Raw genomic sequence first — 16,776 nt, 5'->3', positions numbered from 1 at the left:
TTACAGCCACAATGATTTAACCCCTTCATGCCCAGAGATCAACGAAGCTTAGATGCCCAAACTAAATTTAGAATCCATTTTTAACTACAACCTGATGTCTAATATGCCACATTGAATACATTACGAATGTATATTAATGACATAACTTTTACTTGGTTTTTAAAAAAAAGGCTGCTCTTTGTTTTATCACAGGCAGGCCAATAAATAGGAAATGTAAGAATACGGACATTACACAGTTTTGGTTTTCAAACTTTAGTGAAGATAGACATGCTTAGTGCCAACTAGCAAAAAAGCACAGAGTCACTGGGAGAATTTTGATTCATTTATTCCCAGCATGGGGCATTGTGCGGAGGAAAGTTAATATACAGGTTGTGTATGGAAAGGGGTTTAAACCTTTATGTCTTTCTTATCATTTAAAGAGAACCTGTGAAAATAGATCTATGGGAATATGTTTGTCATTTAAAACATACACTCAGGTTTTGTTTGGGAATTGTTGGGCTCAGGTGTGTTGACAGAAGATCCTACCACTGGACCTACTGGTTAAAAATCTGACATGAACTAGTCAACCTAAATTCATACAACACTTATTACATTCAAGAAGATTTTTTTTTTTTTGACAAAACTCATACTTACTAATGGAGGTCCCCCTAAGAAAATAGTTCCCTGTTTTCGAACAATTATGCTTTCATCAGCCATGGCTGGAACATATGCTCCTCCTGCCGTACAGGATCCCATCACTACGGCTATCTGCAAATTATATTAAAAAAAAATCAGAAAGAAACAAGTAAACTTTAGGTGAAATAACAACATACAAAAACGCTGAAACTAAGGCTGACCCAAGGTTTGCATTTTAAAAGAAACCTGTCGTGAGTGGACTATGAACACTGACACTACTGACTATTCTTTATGGAAATGCTAGCTGCCTGGCTGTCATGCTGATGCATTATCTACCCCGACCCTCCTACCTACCCTAACTACTATTTTCATTGGGAGACATTAACAATGGCAATCTCCATTTTTCTTCTTCTTCATGAGGAGTTCAAATAATTATAAAGCTCCTTTCTGTTAACAAAACTAGCAACTGATTGCAGAGTGATTTGTCTCAATACACCGCTATTGATGAGGATCATGTCCAGTTACCTGAGAGATCCCTTGGGAAGACATTCTTGCTTGGTTGTAGAAGATTCTTCCAAAATGATCCCTGTCTGGAAATACATCAGCTTGACGAGGTAGGTTAGCTCCTCCAGAATCCACTGCAATTGTAAAATGATAACCTATTTATGTAGTAATCAGCTGTATTATCCTATAAATATTTTACAAAAACAAGAGTTTCAAATAATAGTAAAAAAGCATGATCACTGTAAATAGACTGGTCCTTGCCCCTGGGCAACCACTCAAATAACAGCTGGATTGTTCAAGCAGGGAAGTCCACAGGTATAGAGCAGGGCTGCATTGCTGGAAACCATGCAATGGTAAACACAATGGGGGCAGAGAGGGCATTTCTCTCTGTGCTTTTGGTCTTAGACAGCTTAAAACATTTTCCATAGCTAAGCAAATGCCTAAGGATAGTTCAGTTTTAGTTATACATTGTTACATAGTCAGGTGTAAAATTTTCAACCACCAATTTCAACCACTAGGAAAATAAACATATATCATATTTCTTCAACTTCTACTTGCCAAATAAAATACCATACAGTTTAGTGTTATCCAATACCAGACTGAACAGAGATAGATATGTATTTTAAATTATTTAAATATAAAGAATTGTAAAAATATTTATTTACCATGAGGGCAAGAAGTGTAAACATCAATGGGTATCATAAAATATTCAAAAAAAGTGTGTTGAAATTTTAACGCATTTGCATGTCACAATACACAATACCTGCATTGGCATGTGGGGTGGTCATTCATTCTTATTTACCTTACTAATACATTGCTGTGCGCTTTTAAAAGCATAGAATGCACTGCATTTTTTGTGATGTGGTGAGTTGGGTTGCCTATTTATATAAATAGGCTGCAGACCACATCGCATGGGAGTTGGAACAGTACATTTCAACATTGTTTGACTCACTATTAAAGTTTCATTTATTGCAAAAAAACTAGAAGTATATAGCTTACCCAGATATACACATGGGAGATGATTCTGCATTGCAATCTCTTGTGCTCGGAGGTGCTTCTTTACTGTGATGGGGTAGTAAGTTCCACCTTTCACAGTTGCATCATTAGCTACAATTAGACACTCTAACCTGGGAAAAGAACGCATGAGACAAGATCGGTAAGTAAAATTCACAGGGCTCAGTGAAAAGACTATTATTACTTATATTACACTAACTAAAATACTATTGCATCAGCCTTTATAAGTACACAAAATTTAGACCCTTGACATGGAATTATAAGGGAAAAACACTAAGCAACCTTAGCCATCAGCTCCATTATGGTCTAGTAAACCTATGGATGTAACCCGTGCCTAGTGATGGAATTTGAAAAGATTTAGGCATTACAGGCCTAGATTTTGATGTCATTTGTACTATGATATTGTAAGAAGTATGCAATGGAGACTTTTATAAAATGCAACAATTACCCACCAGTGTCCCTGCTATTCAGTTTTTCATGACTGTAAGATAATATAGGAGCAAAGCCTATACATTATCATCTTTAGCGTGGAGGATATGCATGGATTCCTTTGTTGTATTGAATTTTTCTTTCCATTTGTATTCCTTTCAAGGTGGATTTCCAATGGCGATGTTAAGATGTTCTTAACATCACATAACTAACGTTAAATCCAAGGAAGCGTATGTCCGAAACACATTACAGCAATTAGTCAAAAATCTTTTAGCAATGAGGACAAAATGCCACAGAGCTGAGACCCTCTTACCCAGAGATACGACCAATTCCAGTAATGACTCCTCCAGCTGGAACCTCCTCATTACCATATAACTGGTAACCAGCAAATTGGGAGAATTCCAAGAAAGGGGATCTGGAAAACAAATCCTGTTTCAGTTTCAAGAAAATAATTAATTGCAAGAAAACAATGTATTTCATATTAATGGGAGTTTTCTGATACTCTGAAAGCAAACTGGCTTGACTGAAGGTACACACGACTAATTAGTGAAACCATCAGGATCAGTTTAGTTAAGTCAGGTCAATCATATGAGCTATGTTAACAAATGGTCAAACAAATTAAAGCCAATGCCAAAGTAGTTGGTGAACAAACTAGAAGAAATGTGAGAAAAAGAGGAAAAAAGTAGGGGGAAGGCAAAAAAATTGAAGGGGAGATTAGGGAGGGAGATGGGAATCAGAAGTAGAACCCCTAAAACCCCATAGCCAGTACAGCAAATATTGGGGCTACAGATTCACAAATATCTGGTCAGTACAGTAGCTGGTGAACTGCAGCGAAGTCATTCAATATAGCCATCAACGTCTCTAAGACCAAAGTATCCATAATTTAACGGACACCTTCCACAAAATGAAGGGAAAGCTTACTCCTAAACCATTTAACAATAGACAATCCTACCAGATATGGAGAAAACTGCTGAGATTATGTCAACTTTTGCTTTGAATTTCTTTTTTGTCAGCTAACTACAAAAAACAGGCCAATATACCAAATCCTGGCTGACATTGATTTACAAGCAGGAAAAAATATATTGAGAAGCATGAGACCTTGTAAATAAAAATAAAAATATTGTCCATACCCAGGATCTAAAAGTCTGTCAATCCTCTCCCTTGGAAGCAGTTTACCTCTTGAGGTATGGAGTGTTCGGGCCTTTTCCCCTCCTCCTGTAACAAGGTCATATATTCAATAACATGCCATCTATGAGTGTGTAAAAGAAAGTAATGTTTAGAACATTAGTAGATCAGTCATGAAACCAGAGGTACGTGTAACAATAAATTCTGTTACTGACCCTCAAGTCAGGGTTTGCCGAGGTAAAGAAAAAGGTAAAGATTATCACCACCCTGTAGGAATACTTTAGAACCAAGCAAAACACTTCTGAAACGTAGGTGGTACAGCAGCTTTGTTTCAATCCATTTTTAATGCATTTTTTTCAATAAACTTTACATAGAAGTAGAATGAAAGTCCTAAATATCTGAGAAGAGACTTGAAGTTTGATTTAAAAACTGGATCCCTGTATTTTAATCAATTTTATTCCTGGATCAAGGTTGGGGACATTATATTACCAACGTGCACTTCAATCCCAATTATAAGCAATGGATAGATCTGTAAATAGAATATCAGGTCATGAGAATGGATGCTCCTAATGTACAATTATGGACAGCACCAGACAACAATGACGTCGTTCCCTTAATAAGATGGTACCAGAGTGGTCTGCTAGTGGTTAGCCATCCTTCTCAATAGCATAAAGGTATATTTTCAGAAATGCAAATTTTTTTTTACCTACATCCAGCAGACAGAGGAAGCTGGATCATGCCTACATCCAAAACTTTTATGGAATGGAAGAAAACATCATATGTGAAATTTCACCTATAGTCACTATGCTGCCTTGAGGAAGGGACCTTTTGCAGACACGAATCATTGGCTTCCCAACATGTGACAGTACGATGATTCAAAAATCCTGCACTTTGGAGTCCTGGGGACGTCATCTTCTCTTTTTATGAGTTTTACATGACTCCATCCGTGGTTGTCACTTCAAGCAACCTCCTCTATCACAAGGTCTGTTTACTGTAAGTAGCGCATTCCTATCACAGACATTGTTTGTGTTTTCTGCTTTACAAGGAAGAACTCTTGCTAGTTGATTAAACAGAACCACAAATGTATCCACCAGGTGCCATTACATGACAGAGATGTAAAGAGGCACAGGGTCAGGTTCTCTTATGTCTCATCCAAAAACTGTCAGCATTTCCAATGTATACAAAACAATGTGGTAAAGGTCAGGATAAGGACCCCGCTTGGGATGGCACACCGGCCAGAGCCGTGGACCATGTCTCCCGTAAGCAAAGCAGGCTCAGTTTTGGGCAGGTTGTGTCTCTGAGCCTGCGATGAGAGAGTGGGCGAGTTCTGGCATCAAGAAGTCACTCTGGGTGAAGTTTCTTCCCGTTTGAGTGACACACGGCTCCCCACGCATGCGCAGTCTGGAGTCAGTGAGCTTAGTGGTCCCGGAGCTCCAAAAGGTTGGGGACTACTGGTATAGGTAATAGCTTTGTGAACCTCAATACTTTTAATGCTCAAATGGATGGGTCCTATATTATGTCTGTATTTATTGTTGAACTGTAACACATTTAAATGTGAATTTGGGTGCAATTCCTGACAACATATAACTATACCAGTCTATGGGGTGATCTAGCTGTTCAAATACAGATTTAGGGCCCCCCCAAAACTCATTCCACCCTGGTGTATAGGGTACCAGCCATGTATACAAGTATCACTTACCAAGACGTATCTTTTCTGCTTTTTCTTTCAGTTCAGTTACTAATGCTTTCATTCTGTCATAACTTTCCTGGTGAATATGAAAAATAAAAGCAGAGGATTAATGTATATTTATATACGCCAAATATACGCATTACTTTCTTAGGACAAATACAGGTAATATGTCTCATTTGGCAAAATGTTTGAGAATGTTGCTATTGTTGTCATCTGTTTCATTTCCCTATAATACAAATAGAGAATGTGATTGGATGCTATGGGGTCAGATTGAGGATGCACTGAATAAATGGAAGTCCTCTAGAAGAATTGGAGAATTTTATTTGATGCTATAGGGACAGATTAGGGACACACGGAATAAAAAGTCTTGTAGAAGAACTGGAGAATGTGATTGGATGCTATGGGGTCAGATTGGGGACACACAGAATAAATGGAAGTCCTCTAGAAGAATTGGAGAATTTGATTGGATGCTTTAGGGTCAGATTGGGGACACACAGAATTATTATTATTATTATTATTATTATTAATAAACAGGATTTATATAGCGCCAACATAATACGCAGCGCTGTACATTAAATAGGGATTGCAAATGACAGACTAATACAGACAGTGATACAGGAGGAGAGAGAGGAGGTGTACAGAGAAAAGAGAACCGGTCCAAGGACTGACCCTTGGGGAACACCAACAGGGAGGAGAGTGGGCGAGGAGGAGTTACCATTGAAAGAAACTTGAAAGGATCGGTCAGACAGATAGGAAGCAAACCAAGAGAGAGCAGTGTCCCAGATACCAATGGAGCGCATGATTTGTATTAGAAGGGGGTGATCAATAGTGTCAAAAGCAGAGGAAAGATCAAGGAGAAGGAGCAGGGAAAAGTTGGCTTGAGACTTAGCTCTGATGAGGTCATTGGCCACTTTAGTAAGGGCTGTTTCCGTGGAATGGGCAGCTCTAAAACCAGACTGGAGGGGGTCAAGGAGAGAGTTGGCGCTCAGGTAATGGGTGAGTCTTTTGTAGACAAGGCGTTCAAGAAGTTTGGAGACATATGGGAGAAGGAATAAATGGAAGTCCTCTAGAAGAATTGGAAAATTTGATTGGATGCTATGGGTACATATTGGGGACACACAGAATAAAAAGTCCTCTAGAACTGGAGAATCTGATTGGATGCTATGGGGTCAGATTGGGGACACACAGAATAAAAAGTCCTTTACAAGAACTGGAGAATTTTATTTAATGCTATGGGGACAGATTAGGGACACACAGAATAAAAAGTCTTCTAGAAGAACTGGGGAATATGATTGGATGCTATGGGGTCATATTGAGGACACACGGAATAAAGTCCTTTACAAGAACTGGAGAATGTGATTGTAAGTTATGGGGACACAGGGAATAAAAAGTCCTTTAGAAGAACTGGAAAATGTGACTGGATGCTATGGGGACAGATTGGGGACACGTGGAAAAAAAGGTCCTCTAGAAGAACTGGAGAATGTGATTGGATGCTATGGGGACAGATTGGGGACACACAGAATATAAAGTCCTTTACAAGAACTGGAGAATGTTATTTGATGCTTTGGGGACAGATTCCGGACACACGGAGTAAAAGTCCTTTACAAAAACTGGTGCACCAGAACTTTAATGGTGACATGCAATGACATGACGTCCTTGGAGAACACCTAGGACACTGCAATCAGATCGCTGTATACAGGCAATCAGAGGGGAAAATAACACCAGTGGAGAAAAGGAAGCTGCGTTTCTTTTATTAATGAAATGTACACAGATCTGAAGGAGCCCTCTGGTTTATACAAAAATTATAATTAAAAAAACATTTTTCCATTACTGCTGAGCTGTAGTTTTATTAGGAGGAAACAAAAAGTTGGTTCCAACCAATCAGAAGCAGAGTTTATGCGCACTTGTCATTGGAGGGGAGCTGGTGATCCTCATCCATGTCTGGTATAATCAGGAGAAATAAAAGGACCCCAAATAACCGGAACTAAGACTGTTTATATTATAAATACCTGTGCTGACAGGTACATGGATAAGTCACCCTCCATGATTTGATTCCCAGGCCTCCATAGCAGTGTGTGGGGCAGCAGAGTCTGTGTGACCCTGACACAGTGTCAGGCCTACCTGGTATACGGGGGAATTACTGTCCACTCTGGAGCCGATTGTAGCCACTTTGTCTCCATGGTAGAGTCGCCGGAGAGAGCCAATGGAGCCTCTCAGGAGAGCCCACCGGGGCCACATAGAGTGCAGCATGACCGACCGAGGCCGCACCGAGTACACCGAGCAGCCCGGTACAAGGCTCAGGACGGTGCACACACCGAAAACACGCCCACCTAGGAATGTGACTGGACGGCGAGGCTATATTACACCCACCGTCTAAGCCAATGGCGTGGCTCGGTGTGAAATCCCCGCCCCTTCCTGTCATTCTGTGCAGGGTCAGGTAGGAGGGTTGAATGGGAAGCATAGAACACAATGATTGTACTGCCAACACTTGTATCCTGCACTGACACAACTGCACTGCTTCATATGTTACACATCGTCCATAAACTGACACCCAGCACTATATTCATTCCCCACAACATGATTTCATCAACATCCTATTTTGCTACTGTTAAGGCGATTTCCTATTGATCCCAGACCAATATTTCCCTCTCTATCGTGACCTCTGTTTTCAACGCTTTGGGAGCAGTGGTAAACACAACACGCAACTGAAGCATATATAGTTATATCCTGTCTCAAAACTTTATTTTCACATCACAGTTTATATAGTCAGACAACCAGGTGGAAGACGCTTAGTAGTCAGTAACAAGAAACTTAATTAACAACTTCGCTGAGCAAGATGTTTCAAGGTAAGAAGCTTCAAGGTAAGGATGGAGCAAATATTGACCTACTGATAAGGAGGATATAACTAGTTTCAACACAACTCAATTATCTGCAAAATATAGCAAAAACCACAAAAACAACTTAAATTCAAAACTCAGCAAAATTATATTCCTTTCAGCTACCCTTGTTATTCTGGCCACTTATGCCCATCACCTGCTGTGCTATTGCTAGGGCTATATGGCTGAAAATCATTGTTCTTGTAGCTACATATTACCAGGTTTATGTAAAACTGAAAAAAGAAGTAGCTGTCATTATTATTATTGGTAAACATTAGTGTGTTTTCTGAATGAAACTAATGTCAAGAAGCCTGGATGACAAATGGGTCGAAACAAAGAAAAGGAAATAATGGCATGTGTTCTGCTGAGGAAGCAAGTTGTTCTTTCATTTGTGTCTTGGATGATATCATTCAAAGCAGATTCAGAAAAACACCCCTTGAAAGTCAGCAAGGGAAACATCCAATGGTCGGCAGACATAAGCTCGGCAGAACATTTATAAGTACTGCTAAATGGTCTATAAAGTTCTACTGGACCGTCCTGGACACCTCAACCTTCCTGGCAGGAGACTCAGTCTAATAATATATATATAAAGGGATGGGTAACCAGTGGGGTTCCTACATTAAATCCTTAGTAGTACTTTAAATTGCCTGGCCTGAGTTAGATTTTTATTAGGGTGAAAGGATAGACAGGCTTGTGTAGGCAGGATCAAAGGTGAATTTTGATATTATATTAATGTATAGTATATCCCTATACTTTACATAGATCAACTAAGCTGTGATACAAAAGAAAGTTTTTTTTGTGATTACATTTTTAAATTTTAAGTATATCGGCATAAGGTTCAAAGAAGTATCAAGTGCCCGACGCATTTTGCCCTTCAGCTTCTTCAGGGGGGAATTGAGATTGAAGTACGACTTGAAAAACTTATGTAATCACAGTGATAAAGGGTAGATAAAAACATCTGCAAGACTTCCATGCCAGCTTATTCCAATAGAGGGGAGGAAGATTATATATGATGAAATGTTTTCAGCAACATATGACACTTAAGATTATTATTCTTTTGAATATTCTTTCCTGAGGTATAAAGATATTGAATGAATATAGAGAATGTATTAATTTGTATGAATCCATCTAGATAGGAAAGGCATGTACTTATTTAAGTCACAAGATGCTTTAAACTAATAGAAGAATGTAATTTTCTAATGCAATTGCAAAGCAGTGTAACTGTCATCCCAAGTACTTGTTGCTGATTCACCATGTAAAGGTTTATATAGAAAATAGTGGTTGCTGGTTCACCATGTAAAGGTAGGTGGAAATAAGGCAGGTGAGACACCATCAGTCAGCCTCAGTCTCAGCCTCAGTCATATTTTTAGCCAAGGTAGAAGCGGAGTGAGAGCTGATTAGACATGTTACAACCACACACACATTCAAGTAACCTAACTGGTTGATATGGGATCCGGGGTCCAGTAGTCGCCAGGTCACAGTGGCAGCAGGGACAGAATGATCTGCAGAGTGGAAGCAACAGTGAAAAGATGAATATTACTACTAATAGAAAATAAAAACGTGTAGGACATTCCATCTACTGTGATGATGTCAACACTCCTGTATACTCCTGGATGATGTAAACCCCTTCAGGGGCCAAACAAGTGGGAAATTTGCAAAAGTGCCCAGCAGACCCACACAGGTAGCTTTCTCTGCATGGTTCAACTAGGCTACTCATGCCTGGAAACAGGTGGAAATTCCGACTGAACTTATAAGGGCAAAGTTAAACTGGATTATGGTCAATGAGAAGCTCACGGATAAACTAGATGAATTTGAACTGCCCTGGAATCCCTGGTTGTCATACAGCTCGACATGACAGGTACACGAAATTTAAGGCTAATTGATGCAAGAAGATTTTTGAATAGTTGGAAATCAATCTCCCCTTGCTTCTCACAATGGCTTGTTATTTTGTGTATGTCCAATATCATATATATATTGTTCAGAAATATAAATTTTATATTGTTATATTGTATTTTGTTATTTATTTGTTTTTTTTTTTGTCCATAAAGGATTATATTGTTCTCTATTGTGCTCAAAAGTTTGTAAAACCTTTTTCTTATGTTAAAAAGTTAATAAAAAGTTTAAAATACAACTAAGCCCACTCATTCATACTAGTCATAAGTAGCAGTGGAAGTGAATCATGGTGAGCAAAATGCTTATATAGTACATGGAATGTAGCATCTGAAGGTACTTTTTGGTTGTACCAAACATGTCCAGTCCAGCAAAGCCTAGGTTCAGCTCTCATCAGTCATAGATGATTGGCATCCAGAAAACTGCAAATGAGAGCAGCTCTCACAGACATCATGCAAAGCCTGGTAGAAAGTGGTAGCTGGTGAAATGTTGCCCATTCTCCTTGAAAAAAAACTTTAAAAAACCTTTATTTTGCAAACGGACAACCTATTTGTGTACCAACATTTGATTCTTAAACCAGAGGCTTTGGTGTTCACAAGTAACTGTAGGTTACCTGGCCCCATTTAGGCTTCTTTATTCTGGTACTGCAAGGCAGGAGTGGGACAGAAACACCACCTACCCCAGCTTTTATGAATTAGTCCTAAAAGCAAATTTAAAAAAACCCTAAAATGTACACGTTTACACTGCAATATATATGTAGTCACAAATGGAAATATTGCAGCAGCAGGTAACAAATTGTTAATTTGAACGGACCATATGTTTCAGTATGAACAGCAATAAAGTAACATGAAAACAAAAAAGCTGCAATTGCTCTGGTCAGTTCATACACTGATTTAATTCACAATGTTGCAGAATTGGATTGTAGTGTAATAGTTGGTTAGAATAGAACTTCTAGTAGCACATACCATCTGTGCAAAAACAACATTAAAGAAACAGAACATTATAAAATAATTTAATTTTTTTCAACACTGTACATTTTATACATAGTTACACTTACAAAACAAAATAAAAAATAGTTCAATGGTTTAGCATCAAAGAGGCAGCTTAAATTGCTTACAGAAGTAATCACATTTTTAATGAAACCAAAGTACAGTTGTGTCATTTTCCAGATGATTTTCTTTCAGTAATTACATTTCAAACGGAACATATTCACTCCAAGAAACATGAGGTTAAAAGCTTGGTTCTAAATAAATTATGATCAAAAAGAACAAAATGTACTATACAACTAGAGATGAATTTTTTCTTATTTTTTTAGCAAAGCATTCAATTTTACATTTTCCTTAAACCTAAAATAATTTGTTGGACCTCAAGTATAAACATATCCTAAAGAATAGTGATTCAAATGGCAGCCCATTTCTGCTCATTTTTTCAACTACCAGAACTACCCTTTCTGTGCCTCAATGTTACTATGCCTCTTACATTAGAAACATAGGTAATTTGCCAGATTCTGCATAAAAACCGATGTTAAGAAATATTTGGACAGTTACTGAATGGGCTGTATCAACTGACAGAGGAGACCTGTACGTGAAAAAACAATTATAAAGGGAAATCTAAAACAAATACAATTGTTAACATAAGGCATCATCAATTTCGTCTGCCAAGGCAATATGTATGTCCTTGCAGATGCTACCTAGCAGGATATCCTGGCATATTTAGCTCCCCAAACAGAGCCGAGGCCAATTTCTGAACCCTTGCTTACAAGCCTGACTAAGATGAACTTGTCAAAATATAATATGGTAGCTGCCTTGACAATGTTTCTGTTACACAATCAAATGCACAAAATGGTTTCCAGTGGTTCATGGTTAGATAGGAGTGCAGTTGAGCCAGCAGTAGAATACTGCGGTCAATTGCAAGTCTGAAACGCGTCTTAGGCAATTAGAAATATAGCAAAATAGATTGTCAATAGCTTCTACACAGTTGTCGGTAAAAGGTAAATTATTGCAGTTTGCTAATGATTAATTCATTTAACCATTTTATTATCTACAACCATACAATCTGAGCTGATATAGACCACTGAAAGCTTTAAGTGTGCAGGGATTCTTTGGGATATAAAACACGATCATGGTTGGGCTCATTTTTTTTTTTTTTTTTAACATCCTGAGCCACAGCTGCATAACATGCAAGAGCTGACGAAATCTATTGTCTGATTAATCTGTTTTGAGTGTTCCTTTATAAAAGAAATACCTTGTACAGTATTCTTGTTATAGCTGGATGAACTACATAACCTGCTAATATTTTGGGGTCTAAAGCATAAACACCCACCCATCCACCCAGTAAAATACATTTGCAGGACAAGTAATACAGTTCAAAAATCCAGCACTTCAGAGCAGACTCAGATAAGGGAAGATAATTTCTCAGAGGTTTCATTAGATAACAACTTTGTTTTTTAGAACTGAAAATGCAAGTGTGTTGGAATACATGGTTTAAACAACAAATGTGTAGAGGTCACCTACAATAAAATCACTCAACCTAAAGCACATATTACTATACAAGGAGAAAATTTAAAGTGAACTGCTGCCCAGACTATGGATAATAAAGTTTTTACGGAAGACTAAGGTAGAAGGCGCACCTGTCTACACATTGCCCAGCTAGGTCCAGCCCTATGCAGGACTCCGCAGTCAGACAGCTCAGTCCTGCAGATTTACACAGAGATTGTAGTTCTGCTTGTGTAACTTGCTCCACCTCCTTCTACTGCAGTGAGACAAATGTCTGCTATATATCACCCAGATGACACCCAGCTTTCATGATTACTTTGGAAGAGTCATATTCCGTGTGTAATCTGCAGCTTTGCATAGCCTGCCCTGCATTTATGAAATAAAGCTTCTATTGCAATTTTGCATTAATGAAATCCTTTTTTTTGGTTTGATGGGCCAATTAAAAAAAACATTTTTGCACCAAAAACATAAAATTGTAGTTCCTAATTAAAATGGTATTCACAGACTAAATTTGTAGATACCCCTACATTTTTTTAATAACCCTAAAATTAAAAAGTTCAAAAATGTCTTTGTGGCCAATGAAGGTAACCAAAATCCTTAACACTGAAAAATACCAGGTAAAGATCTCAGTGCTGATATAGGAACTAGCAGACATCAAATTGCTGGAGGTTAGGCAAGTATATTACTGATTTCAAAAGCAGTAAAGAAGCTATTCTTGGGCTTCTCCAGCTGCATTTAAGAATAACTTTCAAATTTCTAAACAATAACAATTAAGATTCTTATGTTAGGTTTCATTAGGTTTTTAATAGTTTAGAAATATCTGCTTTGTGTTTTGGAATATCCACATGCATTAGTATATGCATAGTCTGGCACATGTTTACTTTAAAGCATGTTTGTGTGAAGAAACCACGTTTAAACATTGTAAATTGGAATATTAGGAGTAGTAGTATTGGAGATAGAGGCAGCTTTGATATTAGAAAACCCTGAACGTTACACACCAAAATGTTTGTCCTAACCATTCCTCTCTGATAAATAGGACTACATGATCCACCTAGAAAATTTTAGGCATAGACTCATCATACGTTCAGTCTGAAATAACCTGATTGGTATAGGGTTTACTGAAAGAAAAGTCAGTGTTCTCCCCAGACCCTTTTACCCGGGTGTACCACCCGGCACTTTTCAGCAACCACCCGACTGTTTTGGGTGGTTACTGATAAGTTGGGATCACAATACAGGAGCCACCACCCCTCTTCAATTTCTTCCCACGCAGCTTAAAAAAGTTTCTTGTTGAGCACTGAAAGTGAAGGTGAAAGTTAAGTAATTTGGACATAATGTAGGCATTTCGTGGCTGAAGCTCTTCTGCTACTTCTGCGCCCTTTGTGGTCAATATCACTGACCATAGACACTTTATTTTCCAAATCTGTACTAATATCTTCCAAACACACAAAACTACATACTACATAAAAAGCACACACTAACCCCAATATAGTAATAAAACTTAACAGTACATAATTTATTTAACCAGCCCCGTCCAGAAACTTCAGAGCCCTTCAAAGTGTAATTGCAACTAAATAATCTAGCCTGAAAATGAGAAAATCATGGAAAGTTTTGCCTGGCATACTATGGTTTTGCCAAAAAGAAATTAGAGCAGAAATCCATTGAATGATTAAAATTCCTTGAAAAGGTTACAGCTTGCATTAAAACAAAAGTAAAAAGAGCTCCACTATACACTCAGCTAAAGAAAACCTAAATATCTAAAAAGAATGTCCTCAATTTCTGTCCCGATGAGATTTCTCTCTGAGCATTTCCTTTACAAGAGTATTTTATAAGTACAGAGAAAGGGAAGTAGGAATTTTTACATTTACCACCATTAGGACTTGGGGAAAAAGTACCTTGAAAATGACACTGGCATTGCTCTCTAATGGAGATAATATATGTTTTCTTTCTTTATTTATTTTAAGCATCTGAAAATGTGATTTTAATGTCACATTTTCCAGTTTAATAATAGATGTAACAAGCGTCCAGCAATACAGCCATTGCTAGTGGTAAAGGTTTGGCTTACAGAATTACATAAAGATTTCCGTTATGGTTTCATTATAGGGCCATATACTGCAGTATCCAATATGACAGTAAACAGGTAAAATCTGAATAAGTATACGTTTTGTTCACCAGATCACCTTCAGCATTCACAGGCTGTCAGACTTTACAATATCATTGTTTCCATAAGTGTTCACACTTAATGTACATTATGTGCTGTTCCACAATGTTTCCTTCCTAGTATCTTTTTGTACTTTACAAAATATAAGGAAAGCTGTCATGAAACATGTAGGCTGCCTTACTAAAAATGTAGTTACCTGGTTGACATTCTGATTCTCTTGCTTTAACACTTTGGGAAAAATTCCTGAGTTCTGGGGCATAAAAAGTAAGGCAACTATTTTTCCCCCCTGTATTTATTTTGTGATGGGCTTCCTTTAATATACAGAGTGCATGTGGAGACAGAATTGCTCACAGTACTATACCATAATCAAGAGAAAGGTTAACAAAGACCCAAGTAAATTTTTCCAGCACAGCACAGCTATAAGTTCAAAAGAAAAACTAAAACTTTACCAGTATAAACTGTTCACACACAGTGTAAATTTTTAATAAGGCCAAACATTTTGTAGAATATTCAAACATTTAAAAGAAGCTTGTCAGTCAACTTTAAATTGTTTCTATGTTTTAAAACCTAAAAAGCAGTCTTTCCTTGCAAAGAAATACTTGCCCTACAAAACTTTTCTGGGTTAAAGAAAGGGGCTTACTTATTATCTTGCAATAAACAATTAGGTGTTGGATACCAATGTGCTCTGTGATTAGTTTAGCTGGCCATGTGTTACTAAAGTGGCTGGTGAAACAAGACATAATTCAGACCAGGGACCAGGTATCTAAAAGCATCAGAAATGTGCTGGAAGTTAAAAGAAATCTTTGTTTTTTAAACCCAGACTTAAGCAGTAGGAGAAGTACGTCTTGCTTGGCTCCCAAAGTGGACAGTTTTTAGGTTATAACAATAGCAATAGAGTTGCATGAAAGAAATGCTCATTCCAAAATATTGTTAGAAATCAGTTCAAATTAGAAAACCTAGAAGGTCTCCTAAAGCTGAAAGTGTAACTCTATACTTTTGCACCTCCTCTTTGAACTTTATTACAAAGGCAGAACCACAAATGAATAATATGAATTATTAATGTTGTTTCTTCATGATTTATAGGTAAATGTTGCTTGAAAAAAACTGTACATAAAACAAAATCATCAAAATTGAAGTAAGGCTAAGTCACTACAGGTCTAGATGAAGGTCTGTAGTCATCCACCGCTCCACCAATACTTGACAAATACAGTCCCGGGAGAAGGCAGGGTATAGAAGCTGCTGAACAGGTACAAGGACCTGCTGATTTGGAAGCACCTAAGCATGTGTTATAGCCTGTGGAGATCTAGTATCATGATTCAAGGTGTGAAGTGGAAAAGTGGAAGTAAAAAATATATATACATTTATATTTAGGAAAACTTTTAGAAAGAAACCACAGGCAGCTTACTGTAATACAATGTTTAAATTCAAGTTGACTCCATAGAATCCCATAGTATTGTGTTCTGCAATACATTGCACAGCAACATATAGAGGCCTACAGCTCAAACGGAGCCAATAAATTAACTTTAAATAAATAAATAGAACTTTTTCACATTCTTGGACTATACACAATAGTTATAAAAAGAGGTTCTGGTTTCATCTGGCATTAATGCTTGCTTGTTCTCTAAAATTTACATTAGTGACAAGGCACATAAAGCTCTATATAAACATATATACAAACATAAAACAATCTAAAGGTGGGTCTGTATGAATTAATGAAAAAACAGTGATTACATTTTTGGTGGCTTCATTATTCATCCACCTCCATAAAAATATCACTGAAAAAGTACTCAGACACTGTAGCAGCCTCATCTTCTGTGGTAAGGTCCGGTAACTTGGGTGCTTCTTGAGTTGTGGCTTCTGTACTTTCAGAAACATTTATGGTGTCCAGAGTTTCAGAAACCTTAAAAAGTTCAAACATAAACCGAGTTAAAAAACAGTAGTTTTATTTTGCCTTTTATAAACAATTAGATATGCACTAAG

The 16,776-nt window shown here is 37.6% G+C and overlaps 2 protein-coding genes across 6 annotated transcripts in view; both read right to left on the bottom strand.

Moving 5' to 3' along the window:
• MCCC2 (methylcrotonyl-CoA carboxylase subunit 2) overlaps positions 1 to 7,720 on the bottom strand; it is a 32,006-nt gene extending 24,286 nt beyond the window's left edge. The window contains exons 1-7 of the mRNA XM_072416238.1: positions 7,499 to 7,720; positions 5,387 to 5,453; positions 3,693 to 3,777; positions 2,876 to 2,977; positions 2,119 to 2,246; positions 1,141 to 1,253; positions 634 to 747 (exon numbers count right to left, since the gene is read on the bottom strand). Coding sequence (XP_072272339.1) covers positions 634 to 747; positions 1,141 to 1,253; positions 2,119 to 2,246; positions 2,876 to 2,977; positions 3,693 to 3,777; positions 5,387 to 5,453; positions 7,499 to 7,627 — 738 coding nt within the window. The 5' untranslated portion in view covers positions 7,628 to 7,720. The remainder of the gene's footprint in view (positions 1 to 633; positions 748 to 1,140; positions 1,254 to 2,118; positions 2,247 to 2,875; positions 2,978 to 3,692; positions 3,778 to 5,386; positions 5,454 to 7,498) is intronic.
• Positions 7,721 to 11,140: 3,420 nt separating this feature from the next.
• BDP1 (BDP1 general transcription factor IIIB subunit) overlaps positions 11,141 to 16,776 on the bottom strand; it is a 47,025-nt gene continuing 41,389 nt past the window's right edge. For all 5 annotated transcript variants that reach the window (XM_072416233.1, XM_072416234.1, XM_072416235.1 and 2 more), the window contains exon 44: positions 11,141 to 16,696. In XM_072416233.1, the coding sequence (XP_072272334.1) occupies positions 16,544 to 16,696 (153 nt within the window). In that variant the 3' untranslated portion in view covers positions 11,141 to 16,543. The remainder of the gene's footprint in view (positions 16,697 to 16,776) is intronic.

Source organism: Pyxicephalus adspersus, chromosome 6, assembly GCF_032062135.1.
Source record: "Pyxicephalus adspersus chromosome 6, UCB_Pads_2.0, whole genome shotgun sequence".
NCBI lineage: Eukaryota > Metazoa > Chordata > Amphibia > Anura > Pyxicephalidae > Pyxicephalus > Pyxicephalus adspersus.
Note: the sequence above shows the minus strand (reverse complement) of the source record. Positions and strands in the feature narration are given on the sequence as shown.